This window comes from Acomys russatus, chromosome 14 (assembly GCF_903995435.1).
Source record: "Acomys russatus chromosome 14, mAcoRus1.1, whole genome shotgun sequence".
Taxonomy (NCBI): domain Eukaryota; kingdom Metazoa; phylum Chordata; class Mammalia; order Rodentia; family Muridae; genus Acomys; species Acomys russatus.
The window spans coordinates 34,941,941-34,968,490 of record NC_067150.1 but is presented as its reverse complement, the minus strand read 5'-3'; the positions used below and the strand labels follow the sequence as shown (position 1 = coordinate 34,968,490).

The 26,550-nt window shown below is 53.1% G+C and overlaps 1 protein-coding gene across 3 annotated transcripts; it reads right to left on the bottom strand.

The window, feature by feature from the left end:
- Positions 1-1,467: 1,467 nt before the first annotated feature.
- On the bottom strand, positions 1,468-26,266 carry Trim29 (tripartite motif containing 29). 3 transcript variants are annotated; one of them, XM_051156257.1, is made up of 10 exons: positions 25,348-26,266; positions 17,257-17,352; positions 16,174-16,407; positions 14,643-14,841; positions 12,301-12,402; positions 10,049-10,141; positions 7,427-7,522; positions 5,893-5,994; positions 4,413-4,489; positions 1,468-1,905 (listed from the first exon to the last, which is right to left on the bottom strand). In XM_051156257.1, the coding sequence occupies exons 1-10, from the start codon at positions 26,149-26,151 to the stop codon at positions 1,843-1,845; spliced, it is 1,866 nt and encodes a 621-aa protein (XP_051012214.1). In that variant the 5' UTR covers positions 26,152-26,266; the 3' UTR covers positions 1,468-1,842. The 3 variants fall into 3 exon arrangements, with proteins under 3 accessions (XP_051012214.1, XP_051012215.1, XP_051012216.1); XM_051156258.1 differs by having other exon boundaries at positions 5,893-5,991; XM_051156259.1 differs by lacking the exon at positions 5,893-5,994 and having other exon boundaries at positions 25,348-26,265.
- Positions 26,267-26,550: the final 284 nt, after the last annotated feature.

Here is a 26,550-nt window from a genome sequence, read left to right as displayed (position 1 = left end):
ATCATCTCTTTCAGGAAGTCCTCCCTGACTGTCCCTTAGGCCTCTTTGGAGTCCCTGGGATTTGGATGGTGCCAACTCCTTCCTCTCCAAGCCGGGGATGGTGCTGTCTTTGGGAGGCAACCTCTGTCCTGGCCTCCACCACCCAGGGCCCCAACATGGAGAATGACCTTGGGCCATGCCTCTGGTCCATCTCTACCTCAGGGCTCAAGTCATAAGCTCAAGGCACCTATGGGAGACTCTAGGGTGGTGCTTCTCAACCTGTAGGTCGTGACCTCTTCGGAAGATTTAATGAGTTTTTCACAGGAGTCACCTAAGACCATCAGAGAACACACATATTTACATTACAATTTGTAGCAGCAGCAAAAGTGCAGTGATGAAGTAGTGATAAAAATAATTTTATGGTTGTGGAGGGAGGTCACCACAACACGAGGAACCATAATAAAGGGTCCTGGCATCAGGAAGGTTGAGAACCAATGCTCTAGGGTCTGCTGGCCAGAGGATCTGGCCACTCACAGTGGCTCTCAGGGCACTCAGGAACTCCCTAGGCCTCTCTCCACCTTTTGTGTTCAGGGTTACTGAAGATGTGCCTCAGAATGTTCGAGGTTTCTGTTCCTCAGAGACCCAGACTAGACCCTAAGGCACCATGTTTTCAAGATATAAAAAGAGAATGTCCGTTGTGGTGGCGCACGCCTTTAATCCCAGCACTCGGGAGGCAGAGGCAGGAGGATCTGAGTTCCAGGCCAACCTGCCCTGCAGGACAGCCAGGGCTACACAGAGTGACCCTGTGTCTCTCTGTGAGAGGGAGGATAACACCAGCTCCCTGCAACCCTGAGGGACCACCCACTCATTACCAGAGAAGTAAAGAGACAAATGGTTTATTCAGGGAGGGGGAAGCCCCAGCCAAAAGTAGCCCTCCCCACCCCTGCAAGCTGACCCGTGAGGCCCCATCAGCCCAGAGTGGAAGACAAGCTCCCAACACCCAGTGCTATTCCTGATCTGGCCCTCTCAAAGCCCAGTGACATGTGACATGGATGGAGGCTGACTGCCCTGATATGGATGGTACCTCTCAAGTGACACTGCTCTTATCAGCCCACCTGCAGTCCATTACTGTGATAAGCATCAAATCCCCATAGTAGTGAAAGTCTATGGGCAAACTTTGATGAGTGAGTTGTGGTACCTCAAGGGAACTGCTCTTCCCAGCAATGGCAGAGAAATGCCCAGGCTACAATCCTCTTGCCAAACAGGAGAGCCCACTCTCTGGCTTTGCAGCCTCAAATAGACATGGCTGAACATCACCATTGGGCCAGGAAAAAGCCAAGATGCTGAGAGCATCCTCTAAGCCATGGCCACACTGTAATTAAGGGATACAAGAGGACACACAGGCCCTGTCTCTTCCTGCTGGGCTCAGGCTGCTAATAAAAAAAAAAAAAAAAAAAAAAAAATGAGGGGATGGGAGCAGAAAGGTTGCCTTAACTGGGTACCTAGTGTCCACAGTGGAGGGAAACGGTTACCAAGCCTGGACATGGCAGAGCTGAGACAGGTAGATAAGACTGGTGCCATGTGGGCCTGGTGACCAGCTTTTGGGGGTGCATGTTATGAGAAAGGAACCCAGATATCTCTTACCCATGTGGTATGTAACTTGACCTCACACAGAAATCACAGTGACTATATGTCACCAGGCAGAAAAGGAGCCCATAGGGGAGCAGAGTAAGCCAGGATGCCCTGGTAGGGCTGTCAGAGGCTGTGGGAGAGCAGGGTGGGGCTGGGCTGTCCATGGGAAAGCGCAGCAGCTTGGAAAGCAGGAGCGACAGGAGGATGGGGTAGTGGAGCTCTGCGCTGAACTCAGGGAGCCTCGTTGGACCCGACGCCGCTGCCTTTGTTGACGTAGAAGGGCCGGTAGTGAGACTGTGAGGAGAACAGGAATGGTTAGGGTAACCAGGTGGTAGAAGAGCTCCCTAGCCAGCCCACCCATCCTCGATGCCCTGAAGTGGCATTGTACCAAACCTGCAACCCACAGCGCCTCACCCTGTGGCCTGACCTGCAAGATCTACCAGGAGGTGGCCTGTGAGATCACCAGAACTTCTGGGTCCAAATTTTAACTAGAGTCTATTCCTGTCACTTAGCACGTGAGCTTGGATGTCATCCCCCCCACCCTCGATATCCTCCTAGTGCCACTGCAGCCACCATGCACATAGCATTTTGTGTTCTGCAGAACTACACAGCACTGTGCCAAGGGCTTTCCATTGACAGACTCAATTAGGTTTTACAACCATCCAATTAAATATGCTACTATGATCACAGTCACTTTATAAGTAAGCAAACCAAGGCACAGAGAGGCTGGGCGACTTGCCCAAGTCACCAGGAAGCAGGTTGAGAGAGAGACCCAGAGTTAGACTCTGAAACCCCATCACCCCCTGCTCCATCCCACTTCTTGGTATCTTTCTTGCGCCTCAAGCATCCCTGACAGAAGGTACAGAATGGGCAACCTACTGTCCCAGCCCAGCATGCTTGCCATCAGCCTCTCTGGCCAGTGCCAGGGACAGCTTTCTTGACCTCTTCTGTGGATCATGCCACATGACAATTTCAGGGAAATCAGCCCTCTTCCCCCCCCCCTCCTTCCTTCTAACCCCTACCTCAGGGCTCTGAGGAGTCAGGTCCCCCAAGCTGAAATGGAAACACACAATGGAGCCATCCCTGACCATTACGAGCCTCACAAGGATCTCGGGAATTGGCCCTGTCCCTAAGTGAGTCAGATCCAGGGCTGCTCTGTGCCTCCTAGAAGCCCCTGGTCTGTGACTCTTACACAGCAGCAATCAGGCCTTGGCAAAGCTGGGGCAGGAGGGTCTTGGGCCCAGACTTAGGCTAACCCATCAATTCACAGAGGAAGAAACTGGAGCCCAGGAAAGAAAACAGAGCATGAACAAAGTCCCCGGGGGATGCTGTAGCCCAGCAGGGCCTGGAGCCAGGTCTCCAGCCTTCTGGTCCATTGCAGGACCCCAGAGCAGTCACAGGGTATGGTGAAAGGACTCTTCCTTCAGAAGGGCTGGGTCAGTTGCATGTGGCTTTCAGGCCAGTGGACAACGCTGCTGCCTGAGAGGTGGCAGCTGTGCATGAGCAGGGTGCCCATTTCTTTCCCTCTCTAATTAAGGTCACAGCAGATGAGAGGTAGAAGGGCTGTGAAATCACCCAGGCTATGGAATTCATGTTAGAAATGGGAAAACTGAGGCATGAAAGATCAATTCATACACAGATCACAGGGCAAGCCTGTGATGGCTAGGTCCCAGTTACCAGGCAGCCTGGACTCTGAGGCTGGCCTCTGTGCCCACCACGTTGGCTTCTATCCTCCCGACACTAAGCGCCAGTTGGACACCCCAGCCTTGTCTTGCTGGAGTCCTCGGAGGCTTCTCTGTGGGGGACTCTGGTCTTGGGGACAGGAAGGTACACGGTAGGGGGAGGAATGACTCCCTCCCATTATCTGTTTTCTGCAGTTCTGTTGCTTCGATGCCCTTGGGCCCAGCTCCACATTACACACACAATCACTTAGCTCCTCTCGCCCACAAATTAAAGAGTTTTTCCAATTAAACCAGCCCCAGTCTCTCTTTGTAGAACAGAGCAAATCCTGTGCTCTGACCTCAAAAGTGCAAAAACAGCAGAAGTGAGGGCTCTAGCCCCTACCTCATCAAAGCCCTGATGCTACCTGCTTGGTACACTGGATAGCCGTCCTGGGACCGAACAAGCCTTGGGCGGGAAGCATTAGGGGAGAGGAAGGCTCCAGAGTGACAAGGGTAAGATACATCTGGTCTGCAGAAAACTGGGGGGCAGGGAGGACTTCATCTTACCATCGTATTAGAAGAATATGTGAGAAGGGTATGTGGTTCTGAGGTGCCAGCAGGTGGTCTGGCTCCCTTGTCCACACATACCACAAGTGCTGCTTTCTAAGAACCCCAGGTTAGGGCTTTTAGAGAGTAAATCCTGAATGTGCCTTTCTAGTATTCCAACTTCCCCCATAGACACACTATCACCCCTAATGGCCTCTGTGCTGTCAGAACTGAAAAGTAGCCCCGGGAATAGGACCCATCTCCAGGATGCCTGGCCAGTAGGCTAAGTATATTACAATCACCTCTTAGATACCAAGCCACCACAGACAGCCAATGATCACCTGCAAATGCAAGCAAGGGCTGCCCGCATTACGGGTTCTAAACTGTGGTCAAAGGCAGTGTGTGCTTACCCAGGTCCCCTCTGGTTCTCTATCTTTCCTGCATATGGGTGTTAGGTCCATTGCTGCCTCCCGTGCTCCCAGCATGGCCCAGAGAAGGCATTCTCTTCACACAGACCCTGAAAGCCTATACAGGTACCAGGTCCCTGGACATGCCTGTACTCAGTCACCCTCCCTCCCAGTGCACCTTACTCACCAGCAGAGTCTGCTTGCCAGATTTCCAAGTCTGAGGCTGGGCCTTGGGAGCCTGGCTCCGGAGGATGGAGGGATAGCCTGGGAAGACAAGATGCTCCAGTTAGGAGGAGCCCTGGCTCGTGATCAGGGACCCCCACAGATAGAGCGGCATAGCTGCCTGTCCCAAAGTGACCCCCAAGCATCATCCAGGCTAAGGCCAAGTTCAGAGCCACCTGCAGAGGTGTGCAGCAGCTGGGGTGGGACAGTTGCCACCTGAAATCCTGGGAGGCTAGCCAAAGGAAGGAGGCAGCAAGGCAGACAGGAGGAGGAGCCAACCAGATGGGCGGGGCCAGACAGCAGGAGAGCGTTGTCTCCAAGTCCGGTTCTGCGCTTATGCTGCTAGGATCACCACCAACTGGCCCTGAAGGCTTATTGTCCACAGACTTGTCCCTTGGCCAGAGTCCAGAGCCACCATTCACTCAGCATTCCTTGCCAACACTGCCCAAAAGGAGGGACTCCTGGTTCCCCTGCACTGTTCTGGGAGGTCAAGGTGATGGCTCTCATTTATTGAGCCCCACTTGTGCCAAGCGCCATGTGAGTGTCTGCCCCTTGCTTGGTTCTCCCATGCTTTCTAGCTCAACAGTTTGCCTGAGTCAGATGCCAGGAGGCGGCTATCAGGATTGGAAACCAAGGCTTGCCAGACTCCAAGATCTATAAGCCCAATCCTTCTACATGGCTTTGGTTGTCTTACATCTCACTAGCAGCAGGCCAGGGGCCTGCAGAAGGGTGGCCATTTGCCAGTGTGATTGTCGCTCAAAGCTAGGACAGCAAGCCTCAAGTCCCAGCAGGTGGCTCTCAGCACTTGGTGAGAAAGTGCTAGTCCAGGGTGAGGCAGCCTGCCTCCTGGCCCTCCTTCTCAGCCCAGAGACCTCTATAAAAGGCTTAGCTGCACAGCACAAGGGAAAGCCTGCTCAGCCACAGGGCAAACTGCAGTGGCTGGGAAGAACCCTGTAGCATGGAGAATGAAAGGCTGGAAAAGTTAACAGAGTGTGTGCGTGCGCTTGGCAGCCACTGGCCAGGCTGTGGCTGTATGGGGCAGGCCATACCACCTGCAAACTTCCCAGGGCACTGTGCGGGAAGCCCTGAGGCTGCCCCTGCATCTAAAGTAGAAGATGCCTGGGAAAAAGAAGATCCTATGGGTCCTGAGTGATGATGAAGATGGCAATTGAGACGTCACCTCTCAGTTTCCAGAAAGAAAAAACCCATACCAGCCGTAAGAGCTAAGGGTGGGGACGGGGCAGCCCAGGAGACCAGCTTGGCAGCAGGCAGAAGTCCAGAGAGAGTGAGCTAGGATGGCAGGGGCAGGGGACATGCATCTCTCTCTGGGTGAGCTCTGAGGAATAGGGACCAGGACACCCTAGAAGTGGCAGAGATCTCCCACAGGATGGCCCGCCTGGCCTACTATGGCAGAGGAAGGGAAGGGACGGGAAGCAGGCAGGTACCAGGATTGTTTTTAAACAGCCCACTGCGGTCCAGTGGCTTGGAAAACTCTGCAGTGGCCTGGCCCAAGCTTGTGAACTGATAGGGGGCTTTCCCAGTGCCTGCTGGGAGAGAGAGAGAGGTGTTAGCAGCACGCGCTACTATCCAGGAGGCTGAGGCTCTAACACCTCACTAGGGCCTTGTGTTCCTCATACTTAACACTGTTGCTCAGACCCAGGAGCTGGAGCTGGCTTGAAGGCCACAGGGGTTCCCTGCCTGCCTGTCTGCCTGCCTGTGGGCCTGCTAGAGGGTGTGGGGAAGGGGGTAGGGCATCTCAGGGTTGCAGGCTATGCTGCTATACAGGACACCCTGGCTACGCCATTCCTAGTCAGCCTGGTGAGTGAGTCTGCTTCAAGGCGAGGTGGACTCACTGTAAGTGAGAGGTCTTCCTTTCAGAAGAGGGCCTCGGCATGAGGCTGCATGCAGTCTGAAGGGGAATGTCTGAACCATGGTTAAGAGCTGTTGCCCTCTCTTGAGCGACCTTCAGGCTACGCTTGAGCAAGGAGCAAGTGAGCACCTGCTGGAAGCCAGCATGCCAAGGCCAAGTCCCAGAGTGTCCCAGGCCTGGCCCAGGGACTGGACTTCCCTAAGGTCCTATAGGCTGGATCCCTCTATCCATTCCCTTTTTCCTCTTGCGAGTAGCCCAAAAATCCTGTCCTTGATACAGCCTGTGCCGTGGACTAGACCACAAGGTGATAAAGCCACTTCATGGGCCACTGTTTGCTGTGAGAAGTTTTTCTTTTTTTGTGGAGGAGGGGGGAAGGGGTTGACATGGACTCCTTTCCTTTCCCATCCCAAGGCACCAACCTCTGATCCTTCCAGGACAGGTGTTTTGGGTGTAGGGAGAGGTAAGATCCCACCTCATCAGGCCTCTAAGGCTTAGAAGGGAGAGATGGGACGGCCCTGGGCCTACTACACACTGGACTCTGTTTCGAGCCTATGTCCTCAGGATGACCCCAACCCCAGGGGGCAGGAAGTATAGACCATTCAACCTGTTCAAGACCTTCAGGAATATAGTAGGTAGATGGGGGTGGGGGTGGGGTCAAGTATAGGAAAAGAAGGTCAGGCCTGAGAGGCCTGATCTCACCTCCCCAAAGAGGCTGCTACAAGATAGCTCTACTGGGACTTGGGGACTGCTATATGACCTGGGGTCTAGTCAACTGCCGGGAGTCACTGGGTAGACAGAGCTAAATCAACTCCATAGCAGAGAGGCTGGACAAGTAAGCCAGAAGAAGCATCTGGGCCATAGGGTAGGGATGCTGAGAGAGTAGGTACCTCTCCAGTCACTGAAGCCTGTTGTCCCAGCCCATCTTTAAAAGCCAGTATGTATAGCCCAGCCCTCTCCCCTCCCTTGGGATGCACCAAAGGTCCTGGCCCAGTTTCCATGTAGGTGGGGGCCCTCGCCTTCAGAAGGTGAGATAGTAACTAGCCAGAGAGGGAGCAGAGACTCAAGCAGGGCAGCCTCCAGGCAAGCAAGGGGCAGGGGACTGAGCTCACCTTTCAGGGAGAAAGAGGAGTTGCCTTGCACAGTGGGCAGGTCCTCAGAGTTGTGAACAGTGGATGAGTACTCCCAGACCCTGGAGGTATAGTTACCTGGCAGGACAAAGAAAGCACATCAGTCCCAGGCAGGCCAGAATGGGCAACGAAGGGCAGGACCAGGACATGATCAATCCCTTGACTCCTGGTCCCTTTGCTACCTCTGAGGTCAGGATGTCACTATGCCTGCATCACATGTCCCTGCTATGGAAGGTGTGTAAAGAGTAGGTGTGTTCCTACAGGCCGCTGTCCTCAGAATAAGATGGTGATTTGTACTTTTTCATGTGTATCCTGGGATGTGGCGTGGCCCGTGCTACCGTGCACATGGAAAGATCAAGAGAAGACATTTGTGCTGTTTCTCTCCATCCACCTAAACATGGGGTTCCAAGGATGAAATTCAGGTCGCCAGGCTAACATAGCAAGTGCCTTCACCCACTGAGCCGCCTTGTCGGTTCCTGTCCTCAGAATAAGGAGCAAGCCCTGAACACAACCCACAAGTTGCCCTTAACAGAACCCATGAGTCTTGCATGAGCTGATCCCTCATTCCCACCCATTTCGTGGCATTCCAGCCAAGCTGTGACCTCACTTCCTCCAACACTAGCTTCTTTCTTGTCTCTAGCTTTGGGCCCAGAATGGTTGTTTGCTTGGGACATGCCCTTGCATCCTCAGCAAATTCACATAGCAGGTCTCCGTGTCATCTCCTCCAAGTCTCTGTGTGCCTGCCTCTACCTGCTCCCTCCCACCGCCCTGCCCTTCCTGGTCCCTGGGTTGCAGCTGGCTGCATAACTGCTCATCTCCTGTGGCGCTGGGGATATGTTTGTTTGGCCCAGCATAAAACTGATGCCCACCAGAGACTTATTTCTAGAACGTATTCATTGTATGTGTGATAATTCATGCACTTGCAAATGAACAGATAAATACCAACACAGCCTATCACTTGAGGACAGAGACAGTTGACAGAATGCCTGGAGTCCTATTCTTGGGGGTGTACAGGCTGACAGACGGGTATGTGCAAGGCATTTTCTGCAGTGTGGAGGAAGAGGAAATGAGAAGAAATAGCAGGGGAGCCAAGATGACATTGGAGTCCCCATTAATGGGGCACCCTCCACCAGCCCTTCCTCAGCAGCAGAGAGCCTTGGGTTCCACCCAAGTCAAGCTCCCTTGGCAGCAGTGCCCATTAGCCTGTGTGTTCCTCTTGTCCCTGAAAGATGAGTTGAACGGAGTGGGGCAAGTTGCCAGCCTGAAGTTTGATTTGGAGACCTCCCTCAGCAAGTGTCAGGACCCGAGAACACACCTCCACAGACTCACATACCAGCCGTGAAGTGGTTAAAATGAACTGTCTTGGTGCTGTTCTCTCCTTTAGGTACTCACTGGGTGTGGTCACAGCTGTGAATCTTTTGTATGTGGAACGGGGACTAGGTAGTGGGTGGCAGGTGTGTACACATGCCTGTGGAGGCCAGAGGTTGACACCAGGTGTCTTTAGTCACTTTTCCACATTGTTTTGTAGGGGGACAGGGTCTTTTCTGAACCTGGAGCTTGCTTATTTAGCTAGGCTGACTGGTCAGTATGACCTCAGGATCCCCGTCTCCCACTCCCCTAGCACTGAGACTACAGAGCCATGCCCAGCTTTTGCACATGAGTGGTGGGAGTGAAACTCAGATCCTTGTGCTTGCATGGCAAATACTTTCCCAACTGAGCTGGTGTCTCTGGCCCCAGAGCTGTGAATCTTAATGACAAGTAGGGAGGCCAGGCATTGCAGTCTCCACCAGATGGCAGTGACCTTCCAGCTTCCAGGGGTCTAGACTTCATTGCAGCCGTCCTAGAGCTGTATCTGTATAGGGGGGGGGGGGTGCCTTTCGGAACTGGCCCAGTCCTCCCTGTACACGGCAGGTAGTACCCAAGAGCTCCAACACAAAAACCAAGCCCCGCCACCCCAAACAGAGGTTTCCTGAGCACATGATCCTCACCTGGAGCACAGTGTTCCCCTTAGTACTTGGAGCAGGAGATTCTGTACTTGACAGCTCCCCTGGGAAAGGCACGTCCCCAACCCAACCCCCTCGATTCTGCATCGGGAGTGGTTGTGGTGGTGTCTCCAAGATTCCAGGCACACCCGTGTCAGGTCATGCAGCTGAGAAAAATCTTTTTAGCCACTGAATGGCTGGTAGAAAAGTCAGCTCGGGTCTGCAGGCCTTCAGTTCTGACACTTTCTGGGAGAGGCCACCACAGCTAACCTCAGGGTAGACACTCAGCCCATTTCCCCCAGCTCATCCTTCAGCGATAAGATGAGCAAATGGACTCGGGTTTTTGAAAGATGCTTTTCAGTAGCTTCTCCCTAGCCTAACCAATGACATCACGCATTTATGCCTAAATCAGTAGGAGCATAGGAGCAACACACACACACACACACACACACACACACACACACACCCCTCAGGAGGATCCATCCTGCCCCGACTTCCTACACTTATCTTGCACTGAGTTGGGTAGACAAGACACTCAATCCATGGCTCAGCCCTGACATCCCAGCCTATGTTCCCTCCTGCACAGGATCTCCTGCCCACCGTAAGCTGAGTCTCCTCCTACCCTTTGTGCCATACAGATTGTTGAAATTCTTCTGGTTGGTTTCCTTGGAGAGGCGGCTGGGTGATGATGGCTGGTAGGATGTCCGGCCCCCACCTGTGGGACAGAAACATCGTTGCAGAAATGTAGGCCTGACTTAACTCGGGGAGGGGGGGTGAGGGAGTGGTGTGGCCTCTGACTTGTTGAGGGGATCTTCAACAGGACCCTAAACAGCTCCCTGAGCGCCCTCTGGACTCTTCTATTAGGAGCAGTCCCTGGTTCTAGCCTGAAGCAGTCACAAAACTCAGCCTGAATAGAGACCCTTTGGGAAGCAGAGGGGACACTACTGGTCATTGTCCCCAGAGCACTAGAATTCTGGGTGTCTCTGTGTATGCTAAGATGCTCAGTCATTCTACTTGGGGGCTCTGAGCAGGAGGCTGACAAGGCAACACTTCACTCCTGAGCCAATGCCTGTCTGCACTGGAAGCTGCACTTCAGAGACTGGAAACTGGGGGAGTAGGAGGAAGGAAAGGCATGACAGTGGGGGCAGGGGTTAGTGGGAGAGGCTTGAGGTCCTCACCCAGCAAGGACCTAGCCTCCTCCAAAAGGCTAATGAACCAGCTTAGAACCTGTCCGAGATATCAACACAGCCTGTGGCTTCTCACTGGCCTCCTGTATTGTGCTCCCAAACAGTCCTGTGTCAGGGCCCTTCTGTTGTACCCCTCTTGCCTAGACACCACCCACTTCCGGCTCACCCAGCCCAGCACTGCCTGTCTGTCCTTTTCTCATCACAGCCCTACCCTCCGCACTGGGCTGAGAACTACTCCTTCCTGCACCTGGGAACTAACTTCCCCAAGGGAGGGAGTCATAGTCACTGCCTAACCCCTCCACTCCAAGCCTGGTAGCCTTTGGTGGCCCTGTTTCTCTGATACTCTTGACATTTCAGCAGCCCCTCCCATGCCTCTCCTCTAACCCTGAGCCTGGGAGCTGCAGGTGTCCTGCCCATCCTGTCCCCGCAGGGCAGAGACACCAGAGGAACCTGTTTTTTCCACCTACAGATGTCACAACTGACGCACAGGGCCAGCGTCAGAGCCAGAAAAGCTCCTAGCCCTGGAGTTTCACTGCCTGTCTTCACAGAGACAGGCACAGGCCAGAGGGGACAGTGACCAACCTCCGGCTGATTCAGCCCTGGCACTCTCAGGGAGCTGTTGTGGCAGGTTGCACTCCCTACACCAGGTGGCCAACAGTAGGGCCACTCTGTCCCTGGGTCTCCCTTATGCAGCAAGAATCAAATAGAAGCCAGTGGGGTTTGGGGCGCCCCATCAGGCTATTCCTTGATCAGGGGAGAACTGAAGAGACCAGGCTGGAGCGAGGTAGACAGGGGCTTGTATAAAGACATATGCTGGGGATCTGGCCACCACATGGAACTGCCTAAGAGCAGAGCTCTGGACAAAGAGGGGACAAGACTGATGTCAGAGTCTTGTTCACCCCAGGAGTGCCAGAGGAGAAATCCTGGCTCCCCTCTGCTGCCTAGAACCTTCCAGAAAGTCTGGGTGTTGTTATGAAAGGCGGGGTGCAGAACTTCCTGTCTGGTGAGCTCACTCACTGCTCCCAATCCCTAGCCCTGCTCACTGTGGATTTATCTGTCTGTCAGGAACTGTTCCAGGTCTCTGGCTTCTCTCTCCATCTAAGGCTTCCCCCTCCCCCTCTCCTCTCCTCTCCTCTTCAACATCCCCACTCCTCTCTAGGCTCCCGCATGCACCTGCATACCCCCTCCACCCTGGGCCTGTGGTCTGGTACACCCACCTTTTTGTAACAAGCACTGCTGGAGGTTGTTGTGGCCTCTAAGAATATTCCAGACTATCCTGAGCCAAGGAAGGGCAGGCCCTGGCCTAGAGCCCACCAGGCTGTCCCCCTGGAGGGTATACTAAGGAGGCAGGTGACTCAAGGAGAAAAATTCAGAGGGGCAGACTGGCCCTGGGGGTTGCAGCCATGCCCAGGGCTCACAGTTTGCAACTTGGGCAGAAGGTCCACAGTCTGGGAGACACTCTGAGGGTCACAGGCTACAGGAGGGAGTGACAGACTGCTTCAGGGGACCGATGCGTCTAAGGAGCAGAGAGCTGGATAACCTGCCACCAAATCAGAGAGTGTAGGGAAGCACCCATCGCCACCACTCGGGGACAAGATGCAGGTGCCAGACACACTGAGTCGTGGTCACTCTATCTACGAAGAGCCTGTCTTTGGACCTCTGCCGTTGGTATCATACTCTCCCTCACCCTTGGGTGTGAGGTACATGGAGTATCTCTTCATGGTGTCAGGCGTGCTCCACTCGTTCCCATAGCTGCTTGTGTAGCTGTTCATGTAGCGATGGTCACCACCTGGAAGAGAGGGAGGGTCGGCAGAGGAGCAGATGGGGAAGAGGAGCTAGTCTATAGGGAGAGCCAACCCCCCACAGCCTCAGAAAACATGATGGCGCTGTGCCCACACCTACTCTCCTTCTCCAGTGAGCCACTTCCCGTCACACTGTCTCCTTGCTAAGGCCACTGTATGCATGGCAAGGAGATTTTGATACTCATTTCTTTTGGGGGGGGGGGGTTCAAGACAGGGTTTCTCTTTATAGCCTTGGCTATCCTGGACTTGCTTTGTAGACCAGGCTAGCCTCGAACTCACAGTGATCCACCTGCCTCTGCCTCCCGAGTGCGGATTAAAGGCATGTGCCACCATGCCCGGCGATACTCATTTCTTATTTGATCTGTACACTAACTCTTGGGCAGGTGTGAACATCTCCATGTGACAGAAAAGGAAGTCAAGGCTCAGGAGGTAAGAGTAGTGATCTGTCCCTGGCATTATGACAATCAGGGCTGAGTTGGGATTTGATTCCTGACCCCACTTCAGTCCCAACCACTGCTGGCAGCATCAGGCAGTGGACTAAGTTTCTCTCTTGGCCTCTGGTGCAGAGACCTGGCCAGCTGTGTAGGGTAAGCTGCACACAGCTTCAGCCTCTCAACCTCTTACCTTGCTGCCTTCCACCCTTCTCCTGCTCCTTACCACCTCCTGACTGGCAGCAGATGGTCACTCTGGGGTCTGACTCACATGCTATCCATCCTCTATATCCTACAACAGATACCATCTAACCACTAGGCAATGGTGACAAAACATGACAGAGGCAAAGGAGGCTTCACCTGGGAGCGAGGCACAGGCGCAGGGCAGCTCCATCAGCATACCCAGCCTTGCTCCTGGCTACCGTCTCACTAACACCTCACAAAGGACACTGGGCCACACCTGCACAGAGACTGCAGCAGAGTCATCGTGACCTTGAAATGGGACAATGATCCACTAGGAGGCTGGGTGGTTCCTACAAGGTTCACAGGCTACCCTACCTTAGCTAGGACTGTCCTCTCGCATCTGCCCAAACCACACCCAGGGACTCCATTGCAAGGTTTGTATCACAGAGACTACCACTGTCCTTCTGCAACCCATTGAAGCTGCTGTCAGCAGTGGTGGTGGTCCCATTTAAGACGAGAAACCATAGCACCCAGACTAGCAGAGTGGTAAGCCCAACACTACCCCTCCCCATCAGCTGGGGGTCCCTTGAAAGGCTGCTTCTCAAGACCCAACACCCCACCACCACCACAGGGAGAGGCCAAAGAAGGAAAGGGCTCAGAATAATGCCCACGATCAGGGAGCCCTCAATCACACCAGCTGTCAGCATCCCCATTAGAGTCATGGCTATGGTCATTAGGAAGAGTCCGTCAGATAGGAACATATTTCATAGGGACACTGTGTGATATCATGCAAGGGTGGTCCCCTGCACACTCATAACCCCTCTCCTCTGGGAACAATGACATGTTCCACCTGGAGACCAGACAGAATCATTCCCATTGGTGTTGACGGCAACGAGGCCCAATCAGGCTGTTTTGGAACATCTTGCACCGGGCCTAAGCCACTGGGGTGTGGCGTTGGAGAAAGTACCCAGGCTTCCAGGCCCTACAGGGATCAGGATTGGGTGGAATAGGGCTTAACAGGGCAGTTCCTCAGGTTAGCAGGCTTTCTGTGAGATAATTCAGGTGACCTTTACAGGGAAAACATGACTCAGAGAAAGGATGATTTTAGGGCAGGTGAGTCAGAGGCACGCCATGTCCTCCCATCGCCTCCAACCCACCAGCAGGCCAACTTCAGCCTGTGGGCTCGCCACTACTCAGAGCAGCCATGGCGCCAGGCCTCGCTCCAAGCCCAGATGTAACTAGTTCCGAAACCTGTAACTCATCTGTTCCAAGTCTGGCCCATTCAAGCAGCAGAGGTATGCAGCTGCTAGATTAGAGCTGTCAGTCAGACAGAGACCTGAATGAAGCCAGTCCTTGACTTTAGTGAACGGCCCACAGAGGAGGCACCTGTACAGCACTTCCCAGAATCTCTCTGCTCTAGACCACCCCCCCGCCCACCCATAATAGCTGCCAGTTCGGTGGGGGTGCCAGCAACGCAAGTCTGAACATACTTTGATGGATGAGAAAATGAGGACCATGAGGAGTCAGCTAGCCAGGATCTTGTCTAGATCAAGGCAGCAGGAATTGACAGCAATACCCACAGCCTCAGCCCTGCCGGACAAGGGGGCACCTACCATTCTCCATGTGGTTCCTCTCAATGAAGTTGCGGCTCAAGTCGGCCTTGCACATCTTCTCAACATGGCGCATGCACACGTTGAGCAGGTCATCCTTGAAGTTGCCAAGCGACTGCCCCAGGCCCTCTCCCTCTAGCAGGACATGGTAGGTGGGCAGAGGTGGAGGGAGAGAGTAGTTGCTCATCAATGCACCAAATTCCTGCCAAGAAAGAAAAGCAGTCATTAACTCAGTCAGTCTCTGTGAGTTATGGGGACCTTGGTCTGCAAGGGAGTGCTTGGTTTAGCTGGAGACTCTGCTGAGAGCCAGAAGGGCTGAGTCCTGGGATCAGCTCAATAGCTAGCCTTACTTTTCCTCATTGGACAGGCGAGTCAGCTAAAATCAGCCTTGGTTGAATTAGCATTCAGATGAGCGACTCCATGGCTCCCACCACTGGTGTGTGTATAACATACATACACAGGAAGTTGTGAAAGTTACACAGGCTGTGTAGACTTTAGGGGAAAGGATAAAAAGCTATGAGAAAATACTAGAACAATGTGACAGCCTTACTCAATACTTCTGTGGTTCCCGTACATCCCTTCCCCTCTCTGGAGCATCCCTCTTCCTTCTGAAGCCCTAAGCAGCCTGCAAGACCCCATCCACACTCCACCTCCTCCACTAAGTTGTCCTTAGATTGCTCCAGCCCGCTGGCCTTCTTCTCTGAATTTCCATAGGCACTTATCTCCTGAGCCACACGCTTTATCATTTAATTACACACTTTTCCATATTGTTCTCTAATTGTATATGTCTTATCTTCCCAGCTGGATTGCAGCCGCTTGGGGGCAGAAACCATGTCTTCTACTTCTCTATTCACCGTGGCACCTGAGATAGTCCTGCATGCCCAGGAGTAGTACCAGAACAGTCCAGCAGACAGAAAGATGGATGCATGAATGTACAAACAGACTAGATTAATGACAACAAATATACAGCATTCCTATGCCACTCCTCCCTTTCCCAAAGCAGGCATTACTAATTAATCACAGAACTCTTTCTTATCAAGCCTAGGGCACTGCCGGTACACAGCAATTGAACTCGGTACAAGGTGACATTTGTGTGCCTTCCTTAGAGTAGACTGGATAGAAAATTAAATAGATTGGAAGACTGGTCGTGAATGGATGGATAAAGAGTGGGTGAGTGGGTAGTAAGTAGACGGGGTGGATAGATAGTGGGTTGGTTGGTAGTGAGTGGATGGGTTGATGGGTAATAAATGGATGGGTGATCAGTAGGTAGATTGGTTGGCACTGAAGGGGTAATAGGTGGATGGATAGTGAACAGATGGGTAGTAAATGGATGGATGAATGGATGGATCGACAGTGGGCATATGGATAGGGAGTGAATGGATAAGTAATGAGTAATGGAGGTATGGATAAATGAATGGCTAGTGGGCCAATGGGTAAATGGATAATGTGTGCATGGATGGATGATGAGTGAGGGTCTGAGAAACTGGGTGAGATGGGTGGGAGGACTGAGGACGTGAACGGTGGCGCCTGCTACCTGCAGAAACAGCACGGAGTCACTGATGCTGTGCAGCTGCTCTCGGGTCTGCTTGTCCTCGTGCAGCAGCTTGGCCCTCTCATCCAAAGCATCCATGATCACTTTCACTTGGTCCACAGCATCCTGCTCCCGCTGCTCCAGTGCAGCTCTCACTTCCTCCTTTTGCTTCTCCAGGTCCCTCACCAGGTCCCTGAAGTTCTGCTCCAGGATAGCCTTCTCGTTGGTGGTAAAGCTCTAGGTCCAGAATCAGGGGAGGGTTGGAGGAGAGTTGCATTAAGTTAAAACAAACAAACAAACAACAAACAAACCTAGGCTTCCAACAGACTCAGAGAACTCCCAGGGCCCTGACTTGACCACCCTACTTGTCCACAAATCTTATTCGAAGGCTTCATTATGAGATGCCACTTACTGATAACCGTGCCAGGGCGCACGGTCTTGTTTTAGATTGATTTCTTTGTTGTTGTTGTTGTTGGTTTTTGCTTGAGACAGGATCTCAAGTAAACTAGGCTAGCCTCAGATGTCCTATGTAGTCAGGGTTGGTGTTGAATTTCTGATTGTCCCACCTCTACCCACTGAGTGCTGGAATTACAGGTATGTGTCACCACATCTGTCTGCAGGCGTTTCTTACAGCCCACTCTTCCTTATCTACTGTGGCTCTTTGCCCTGAGTGTGTCATGTGAGCCCCTATTCCAACTCTCTACAGGCTCAGACAATCACTTACAAGTCAGGGGGACACCTGCTGAAACCCCAACCACAGCAAATAGTATTTGGAAAGTAAGTCAGTTGGCTGTTCCTGAGGCCAGACTCCACAGTCAGTAACTTAAGACCGGTTTGCAACCATCCAAGCCATGGCAGACATACCGCTTACCATGCTGGGCCACATAGGAAAGAAATGGCATGTGTTTAGTAGCTGGGTAGTCTGGTAGGCAGGGTAGGCATTAGAGGACATTGGGAATGTCAAAGGGGGTTAAAGGAAGCATTAGTATCATGGTGGGCCAAAGCCTAGGGCAAGAGCAGAGGTGTGCCTTCTCCCCAGCACACGGGGCGAGCGAGGGCACAGCTGGGGTGCCTCAGGCTGCTCACCTTGATCCGATCCTTTTCCTTCTGCCACTTCTCGGCCTCGTCTTCAATCTCAATGATCTTCAGCTGCAGCTGCTCCTTTTGCAGTGACAGCTCGGTCTGTAGGGAAAAGGGTGGCAATGGAAATTATCAGGAACAGGGAGAGAGGGGAACAGAACCAGAGACCCAGGCCGGTGACTCATCACAGAGCAATGTCAGGCAGATTCAACACTCATCCGTATAGCAAATGTTCTCAGTACCTCAGATCTGCTGGCCACTGTGCTAGTGGTCAAAGCATCCAGTACTGCATTGAACACCACCATACTTGTGTAATCTTGGACCACTAAGGCTGAGCAGCTTGGCCATGTCCCTACAGGGGCTAAGAAGCCTCCTAGATCCTCCCCACCTAACATGAAAGGTGGGAGGCTCTGCCTCTTTTCAGTGGGCCTGGGACCCTTAGTGAGCGAGAGAGGATCTGGACTTGGCCCAGTTCAGCGGGGCCCTGCCCAGGGAGTGTCTCATAGCAGTAACCCCATGCAGCGTTTCTGTGGCATGACGCAGGCCTTGTGTTGTAACCAGGAGCTGAGGTTGCCGCCGGCACAGACTCCGTCAGGGCAGGCACAGCTGTAAACCTGATTACAAGAAAGGGAACGCATCTGCAGTGTAGGCAACATGAGAACTCTTCCCCAGGCTCCCTGAAGGAAAAAGACTACAGGGTGAGGCTAGGCAGGGGAGGAGAGGGCCTGGGAGCCCTGTTCAGAGGCTTAGGGACTGTCAGACTCTGTGATGGGCTGAGAAGGAACTCTATCAGGAAGGCCCTAAGGGGTCAGCATTGCATCCATCCTTGGCTTCCGCTCGGAGAAAGGCCCTTTTCTGAAAAGCAGCTGTAACTGATGCAGATTGGAAGGTATGAAGCTAAAGCCAAGGACGTTCAATGAGTCAAGGGCCCCATCAGGGCTCCCAAAGCCCTGTCCAGCTTGTAAGATAAAGGGGTGATCATTCGAAGAGGTCTTACGTGACTCAGACCTCCTCACAACCATTGGGGTTTGAAAACAGACTCTCACCCCATCTCCCTCAGGAACCTATAAGAACACCTTGGCTCAGGTGAAGAAATCACAAAGCATGAGGAGGAGGGTGCAAGGAGTCCTGAGGAGCTGGGCCTGAGGCATCAGCAGCTGCTTTTGAACATCCCACGAAACTGAGGGGTGCCAATGGGGAACCTGAGACAGAAGCTGAGGCAATACCCTGGGATGTTCACTGCAAACCCCAGAGCGTGGGATCTGATGGTAGACAGGCTCCCATTGGCTTTTTAGAACTGATGTCCAGAGTTGGGGAAGGCAGAGATGCCACAGAGATCCCCAGATAGGAAGTCTCACTTCTATGGCCTGCCCACCACCACCACCACACTCCCAGGCTCTCCGGACAAAAACAGTCTAAGATGTTCTCAGTAAGCACCTGCCCCACCTCCAAAGTCTGAAAAGCCCACAGCATGGAAAATACCATCACTGGAGAGGAAGGCAGGCTTTCAGGAAGAGTGAGGGTGGGGACTTGGCCAGGTCTCTGGAACAAAGCTTTGGAGAACACACAGCAGTGGGAGGGAAGAGAACCAAGAGAGTAAGCCCCCACCTCTGCTCTTTAAGGGTGAAGAGTCAAAGCGCCCAGGAAACAAAGGCTGGCAGAGCTAGTGGCCTGGAGAACCTAATGTGGTCCAGGCCTGAGCAGCAGAACCTGTCCCTGAGGAACAGAAGTGAGATAAGGGGTTTGTCCCAGCAACTTTCCCATCACTGCAGAAGTCCTGGGAAGGAGGAACCAGGGCTGAAATACAGCCAGAGAGGCCTCCTGTCTTCTGTGGCTCAGCCAGAGCTCAGGAATAACAACCCAAGGTGGAGACCCTTGAGGCCGACTGTGGGGTCTCACTAAGTCCCTTCAACTCCCTATGCCTTGGCAGCTTCGTGTGTGCTGCAGAGGAACCCTAAGCACCAACGCCCACTACAGAGGGTGTAGAAGAGATGGGAATCGGTAAGTGGGCCTCCCAGAAAGCACCTGGCACAGAGCAAGTACGGACTGAATAATGTCCCTGTTGCTACTTCTACATGGCACCTCCCGGGTGGAGTAAGGTCGTAGGCATAGCAAGTGGCAGATGCGCTCAGATGAGTTGGTTTAGTGTTAGATGGCAAGGCCATTACACGGGGTCTGATGGGGGTCCAGATGTGCTATGGACACAGCCAGGATACTGAGAGCAGGATGAGAGGTGGGCAGTGGCTGAGACAACCAACTTAAGTTTAAGATATCATGAATACTTGAAAGTGGAGGACACTAGGGGACGCAGGATGGAGGTTTTAAAAAAGGCTAAGGTGAAGCCAGTGGGAGAAGTCAAAAGCCAGAGTCAAGAGTTAGGCGTGATCAGTGGAGCCAAGAGACACCTATCAGGAGCTGTACGTTGAGCTCACAGCTGAGTAACGGCTCTTCCTAGGAGAATGGATTGGCTAGCCAAGAGGAAGGAAGGAAGTACTGAGTACAAAGGGTTGAGTCCAATGCGGCTTAGGCCATGAAGCATCTAAGCTAAGGATAAAGAGAGATCAGCCCCTGGGAGTCCACTCTGTGAAAGGCAAGGAGGGAGGGAGGGAGGTGGGCAGGGCCATCTGAGGTCTGGAGAGGAGAGTGGCGGTGATGCCCAGCCACCTATGTTGGGAGGAGGAGGTGGCCAGCCTGGGCACGTGCAAGGGCAGGATCAGAAGTGGAGACAAGCTGTCTGCATCAGTGGGCGGCAGGATGGGTCAGGGCAGAGGAGAGACTGGCCCTCCTCTTCTCTAGGGCTCTAAAGATGTCGGACACAGTCTGGGAGGGGTCCAGGGCTCACACCACAGTCAGCAAGACCAGACCTGCAGGATACAGTAGACTCCTGGGGCTGGGAATAGCGCCACAATAATGGTCCCTTCTCCTATCTAGGAGATGTCCTGCCCCATGGCGGAGAGCTGTTAGGGTCAGATCTCTAGGGATGTGCCTCAAATCTTCTTAGTGCTTGTCAGATTTGTTGTTGTTGTCGTTGTTGTTGTTGTTTTATTTTGTTTTGTTTTGTTTTGCTTTTCTGCATAGGAAGTAACAACAGGATTTCCAAAGATACCATGACTACAGGAGGAGGAAAGGCACTGAGCTACTGATTGTCCCCTACAAGTCAAAGACCCTGTGAAGGCCAGTAGTGTGTTAGCCATGTGTCCACAGGTGCAACAACCAAGGCCTCAAGTGATTAGGTAGCTGGGCCAGAGTGTGCACAATGAGAAAGAGATGTAAAGTCAAGATGGAAACGAGGGGCTCACTTCTTATTCTGTGGCCTTCAGTGGCACCTCTCAGGCAGGAGTCTAGACACTCCTAGGACACAGACCTAGTCCTTCACCCATATTCCCTCCTCCTTGAAGGTGGTGAATTTCAGCAATTCTCCCCTCTTACTGCTCCTCCAACACACAAGAGCTTCCTCTAGTCTACTCTCCCTCCCTCAGCCGCCCCCCCCACACACACACATAGAATGTAGTGGCAGCCCCAGATGTCTGACAGGCCTCAGCTCCCCAGTGCTCCACCCCTCCCCATTCCCCCCTCCTGGCTTCCTCCCACTTCTCGCTTCTTCCCCATCACCTTGCCCAGGCCTGTTCCCTAAATACTTCCTTTGTTCCCTTCTCCCACACTGTCTGGGGCCTCTTTTCTCTGATGGCTAGATGGCTCTTGCGTGGGTCACCCAGCAATGAAATTCTTATGGTCTTGAGTGAATAGAGGTCCCCTCAGAGTAGAGGGGTGGCACATCCTGTGGTGCTTCAGTTTAGATTGGCCAACAAATGTAGACATAGTCAAACACCACACAGAGGAACCGCCAAGGTCCCCAAGAAAGAGGAATCTGCTGGCCAAGATCTTCTGTCAGCCTGAATTAACTGCATGGGCCCTGGGCTGTGACATTTACCAAATGAGCCAGTTAATTGCCAAATTTGTACTCCCAGACACATGGTAATTACCTGGATAAGAATCTGAAATGCCGAATAGATTTCATATTTCTATGCTCACATGTCAAACCACCCTGTATCTGTCCATCAGCTTCATTGAGGTGCCCCCACACGCAGCCTGCATCCTCACACCCTCAGGTCAGGGGAAAGTGCTGGCTAGGGTGAGAGGCTTCATCTTGGCATCGTCAGACCACTGAGAGATTCTGCAGCCTTCACCACCCATCTCCTAGCTTTGCTTTCCTTGTGGTGAGTTGGGCTGCTTTCCCCGATAGAATCCATGTGAGCCTGAACATCCTGGAGCAAGGCCTGGGACTCTGTGTTCTAACAAGTCACTGAGCGACCCAACCCGCAACCTGCTGTTTGGTGGCCCTTGGATCTGATGATCACAAAACAGCTCCATCCTGGTGTGAGAAGAGGTTTGAAATGGTAGAGAGAAATCACAGCCCCTCTGCTTTTCATCCCTGGCCTCAGTGTGAGTCTGCGTCTCAGAGCCTGAGGTGGTACCTCACCCTACAGGACTGCTTCATTTGTGACTGCGCAAGTGCTGAGACTAACCCTGGCCCACACATGAGCTCCATAGAGACTGGATCACCACCTCGCTGCCAGGTTCTCACTTTCCTCCCTGCTCCTTGTCTCTAAATCTCTCATCTCATTCATTCCCCTCAGCATCCAATGGATCATGTGCTCTGTCTCACACCTAGACTTCCTGGAAATGCCCAGAGAGTTTCTAGGCTCCCCGGCTTTTAGTCTGATTTCTCTTCCTGAATCCCAGTCCCCACTATCTGCCCAAAGAACTTTCCTCCCCAAACCAGCACAGCAAAAAACCCAAGGACCAGTGGCTGCATTAGGCTGGTAACCCAGGGGCTCAGCCTGCTCAGGGAATTGGGCAAAAAGATAAGAAATCAAGCTTCAGAGCCAGGTAAGAGAACAGGCAAATGACAGTGTCTAGAATGTACACGAGCCATTGGATATGAGCCCCTTTAGGCAGGCACTCTGGTTTCAGCGTCATCAGCACATGCCTTCCTATGCCAGTGATGTTGTCAACACAGAGACTAGGTCAAATGCATCCCTAAGACAGGGCCACCTAGAGCAGGCAGCTGTACTAGAGGGAGTTGGGATGGATAGAGAGGCCAATGGACAAATAGGATGTTCACATCCATCTTCATCACACCTCCTAACATAGCCTAAGAAAACCCAGAGGGATAAGCTAGACTGGTGAGCATCAATGGGACCACTCAGGACAGCGAAAGCCGAGAGGGAGTCCTAGGGCGCACTAGAGGAAGGGACCTTTTCCAACACAGCCTATGCTCCAAGTCTGTACACAGAACGGAGGTCCAGGAGATGAGTGCCTGTGGCCATGGTGTCATCTTCAGCTTTGTGCAACTCACTCAGACACTGCCTGGTGACCTCACCCGGCCTCACCAGCAGGCCTGCAGAGCTGGTTCTGCCTGCTTCCTTGCACAGAGCCATGCAGGAGCTGGTGTTTGAGTCTGTTTCAGATGCCTTCAGAGGATACCAGAATTGGCACTCAGCTTCACACCAGTCCATCAAAACACCTCCCCTGTTCTAGGTCCAAGTCCCCTAAGCCCAACATCTCATAATAGCTGGCCCTGGACAGACTGATCTATTGCAGTCTTCTGGCTACTCAGCCCCACCCCTCTCCTTGTGTTACAAAAGCATAGACAGGTGAGTTGCACGCGCGTGCACACACACACACATACACACACACACACACACACACACACACACACACACACACACACACACACACTACCCCAAGTTCCCACCATAGAAGTTAACTCCGGTATCCAATTCTCTCCCAAGGTGACCTCAAAAATTACAAGAAGACCTAGGCCCATCTTTCTCCAGCCAGAATATATATCCAGGTTCCATCCTTTCCTTGGGTGTACCCCCTCATCTTTGGGGATGAAAGGGCGATTGTGAGACTGTGAATGGTCCATCAAGCCTGCTATTCTCCCTCTGCAGCTCTGTGTTTGGGCTTCGGCACACCTGGGAAGGGTGTCCCATCTTGCTGTCTGTCTGAGCCTCTGCTTACTTACCTAGAGTGAGAGCCCTATAGGTCAAGGGCTCTCTGAGCCTTACAGCAGTCCCTGACTGAGAATAGCAAACTCCGAGCTCTTGGTGTCTCTAGGCCAGCCTGCCCACACCTTCCTGCCCTCCAGAAAGAACCTGTTCTTCTGAAAAAAAAAAAAAAACCAACAACAACAACAAAACTCACAGTGAAGGCAAAGGTTGCCTAGGAAAGAGGCCAGTCTGTACACCTGGCTCTCCATGGAGGTTGGCCCTGAAGCCTTTGCTTTCTGTGACCATTTGTCCCCTTCCCATGCCAGAGTCCTCAGAGATTCTTCTAAAACTCCTGGGCTTTCCAGAGAAATGTGAAAAACAGTCTAGACCAGTGGATCTCAACCTTCCTAACACTGTGATCCTCTAATACAGTTCCTCACGTTGTGGTGACCCCACAACCATAAAATTATCTTACTTGCTACTTTATAACTGTAATTTCACTACTGTTATAAATCATACTGTAAATATTTTTGGAGATAGAGGATTGCCAAAGGGATCATCACCCAACAGGTTGAGAACCACTGGTCTAGCCCATCCCTCAGTTTGACATCGAGGGAACTGAGCTCCTGTCTTACAGCTTGTGACTGTCAACCTCCTGACACCAGGCCTGAGACTCAGTGGCCTCTCCCAGTGGCCTTTATTCTGTTCTGAATTCCCAAGCACAGTCCCAGAAAATAGGCTTCATGTTCCCTCTCTCTGTCTCCAGACTCGGGTCAGGGAGACACTAGGGCTAGGAGACACTGGGGTCAGGGGACACTGGGGCCAGGGGACACTGGGGTCATGGGACACTGGGGCCAGGGGACCCTGGGGCTAGGGGACACTGGGGTCAGGGGAACAGTAAAAGCTTAAGACACATTTTGGAAGGCAAATGAAGCTTCTAGAGAGGCTGTTCCCACATGTGACTCAGTACCTGCTGCCTAAGGGTAGGGGCAAGAGGCACAGAATGAGAGTGACCAGCAAGCACAGCATCACACAGGATCAGGGAGCTGGGTACAGAGAGATCCCCTGCTACTTAGAACAAAGGTTAGGAAGATAGAAAAGCCCCTGCACTGGGCACCAGGGAGGTTTGTTCCTAGGGAGGCCACATGCAGCTGAGTGAGTGAGCTCAGCAAAGGGGCAAGGCCAGCAGCCCCAGCTGGGCCTAACCCAGAATACCTTCCCCAGGTGCAACACATCCACAAGCCCCCACTTGCCTCTACTCCTCCCCGTGGAAGTGCCGCCTAATCACACACAGGGAATTCACACAAACATACTTACGTAGCCCATACACAAATATGGGCAGACACCCACATTTTGCAGACACCCGAGTGCCTATAAAACACGCATTTGCATCCACCCACCCACACAGGCTCTTGCTTCAGTGCTATCCACCCACAGGCACAGACCTGTCCGCTGCAGCCACACAAACAAAGCGCACAGGGGCCCTACTGAGCAGAGTAAGGGATGGGGGTGTGTGGGAAAGGAGTGGCTTAGGGACCAGGTACAGCGAGCAGGGCAAGGAGTTCCAGAGTGTTGCAGAGCGGGAGGGAAGAGAACGGCTTTCCAGGTTAGGGCAGAGTGAGCAGATGCCCGACTGCAAATGCAAACCAACCTGGAGGTAGCAAAAAAAGGGTCTTCAGGAGCCCGCAAGTGTCCTCTTAGTGTCTCCCTCACCCTTGACCCTTTGCCTGGGGTTCTATAAAGGAGAGGGAGAGGGAGAGGGGGAGAGAGAGAGACAGAGAGACAGAGACAGAGACAGAGACAGACCAGCCAAGCAGAGGAGAGTTCCGAACGGTTCAGTTTTACACTCTGGCCTGACTTAGATTCATCTTATGAGCTTGGTACAGCCTCTCATCTTTATGGGATGCCACTCACCCAAGATCTTTGGTGGTTAGAAAGTGACCTCTGACCCCCCCCATACATCTCCCCCCCCCCCCCCCCCCAGGCTGGATGTGCAGAGGGTGAAGACATGTTTTCTAAAAGAGCAGAGCATAGCGGAGACTTAAGTCCCAAGTGAGGTGGCAGGGGTGAGGGAGAGCGGCGAGGGGTCCTAGCAGCTCACCTCTTTCTCGGCCTTGGCCTCCTCCACGGTCACGGTGCTATGGTTCTTGTGTTCCTGGAACATGCAGAGGTAGCAGATGCAGGTCTGGTCAGTCTGACAGAAGAGCTCCATGGTCTTGCCATGCAAAGGGCACTTTCGGGCCTCGAAGTCCCGGATGGGCTCGAGTAGCTGGTGGTCACGGAAAGCGGCACCCTCCAGGTGGGGCTTCAGATGCAGCTCACAGAAGGAAGCCTGGCACACCAGGCAGGACTTGACTGCCTTCTGCTTGTTGCCAATGCAGGAGTCACACAGCACTTCCTCAGAGCCCGACTTAGCCCTCTGCAGGAGGCCTGAGTCAGCCCTAGGGTAGCTATTCCTGCGGGCTTCCCCTGGCTCTACGATGGTCACCGTGGGTTTGCGGGGCTCGGAGAAGATGGACTTCCGCAGCTCCCCCTTCTCAGCAAAGGTCACAGGAGGTTTCTTGGAAGCACCCAGCTGGAGCCCCGCATAAGGGGACCTCCTGCCTTCCGCAGAGTCCATGCTGAAGTAGTTAGAGCCTTTGTCGTCTACTGACTCCACAAACTGGATGATAGGCCTGCGCCACTCATTGCTGGAAAATAGGGCACTTTTCCCCTCCCCTGACTTCAGGGCACTGCCCAGGGTCTTGCCCTCCGTCACCTCCCCACTGTGCCCGTTCGTTGTCTTGGTGTCCTTAGAGTCTGCTTTAGCGCCATTCTCCAGGCTGCCGTTGGGACCTGGTGGGCTACGGGCGTCCCTGGCTTCTGGGCTGGCCCCATTGCTTCTGGAAGCATCGGCACCTTCCATGGCAGGTCACTTGCTAGCCTGTTTCTGCTGGTTGGGGTCTCTTGGCAGGTGACTTCAGCGGGTGTCTCAGGCAAGCAGTGGGGCTGGCAACCTGAGGCCAGAGACACACCTGTGGGGAGGGGAAGGTGGGGCAGGAGGAGGAGCCATGGGAGGAGCAACCTGACACAACGGGCCCAGAGAGACAGGGCGGGGCAGAGTGGCTAAGTACCTGGGCCACGCTGGCATATTCATCCCTAGCCCGGGATTTTAAAGAAGTATCTTTTTGTTTTGTTTTGTTTTTTCCTCCCAGTTTTATTACCTCTCGCCATTGACAACCAGCTCGGCTGCTCCCATCTGATGCACTTCTAGCAGGAAGGCAGAGCCTCTGTCCTCACAGGTGGGCAGGCTTTGAGGAAGTCA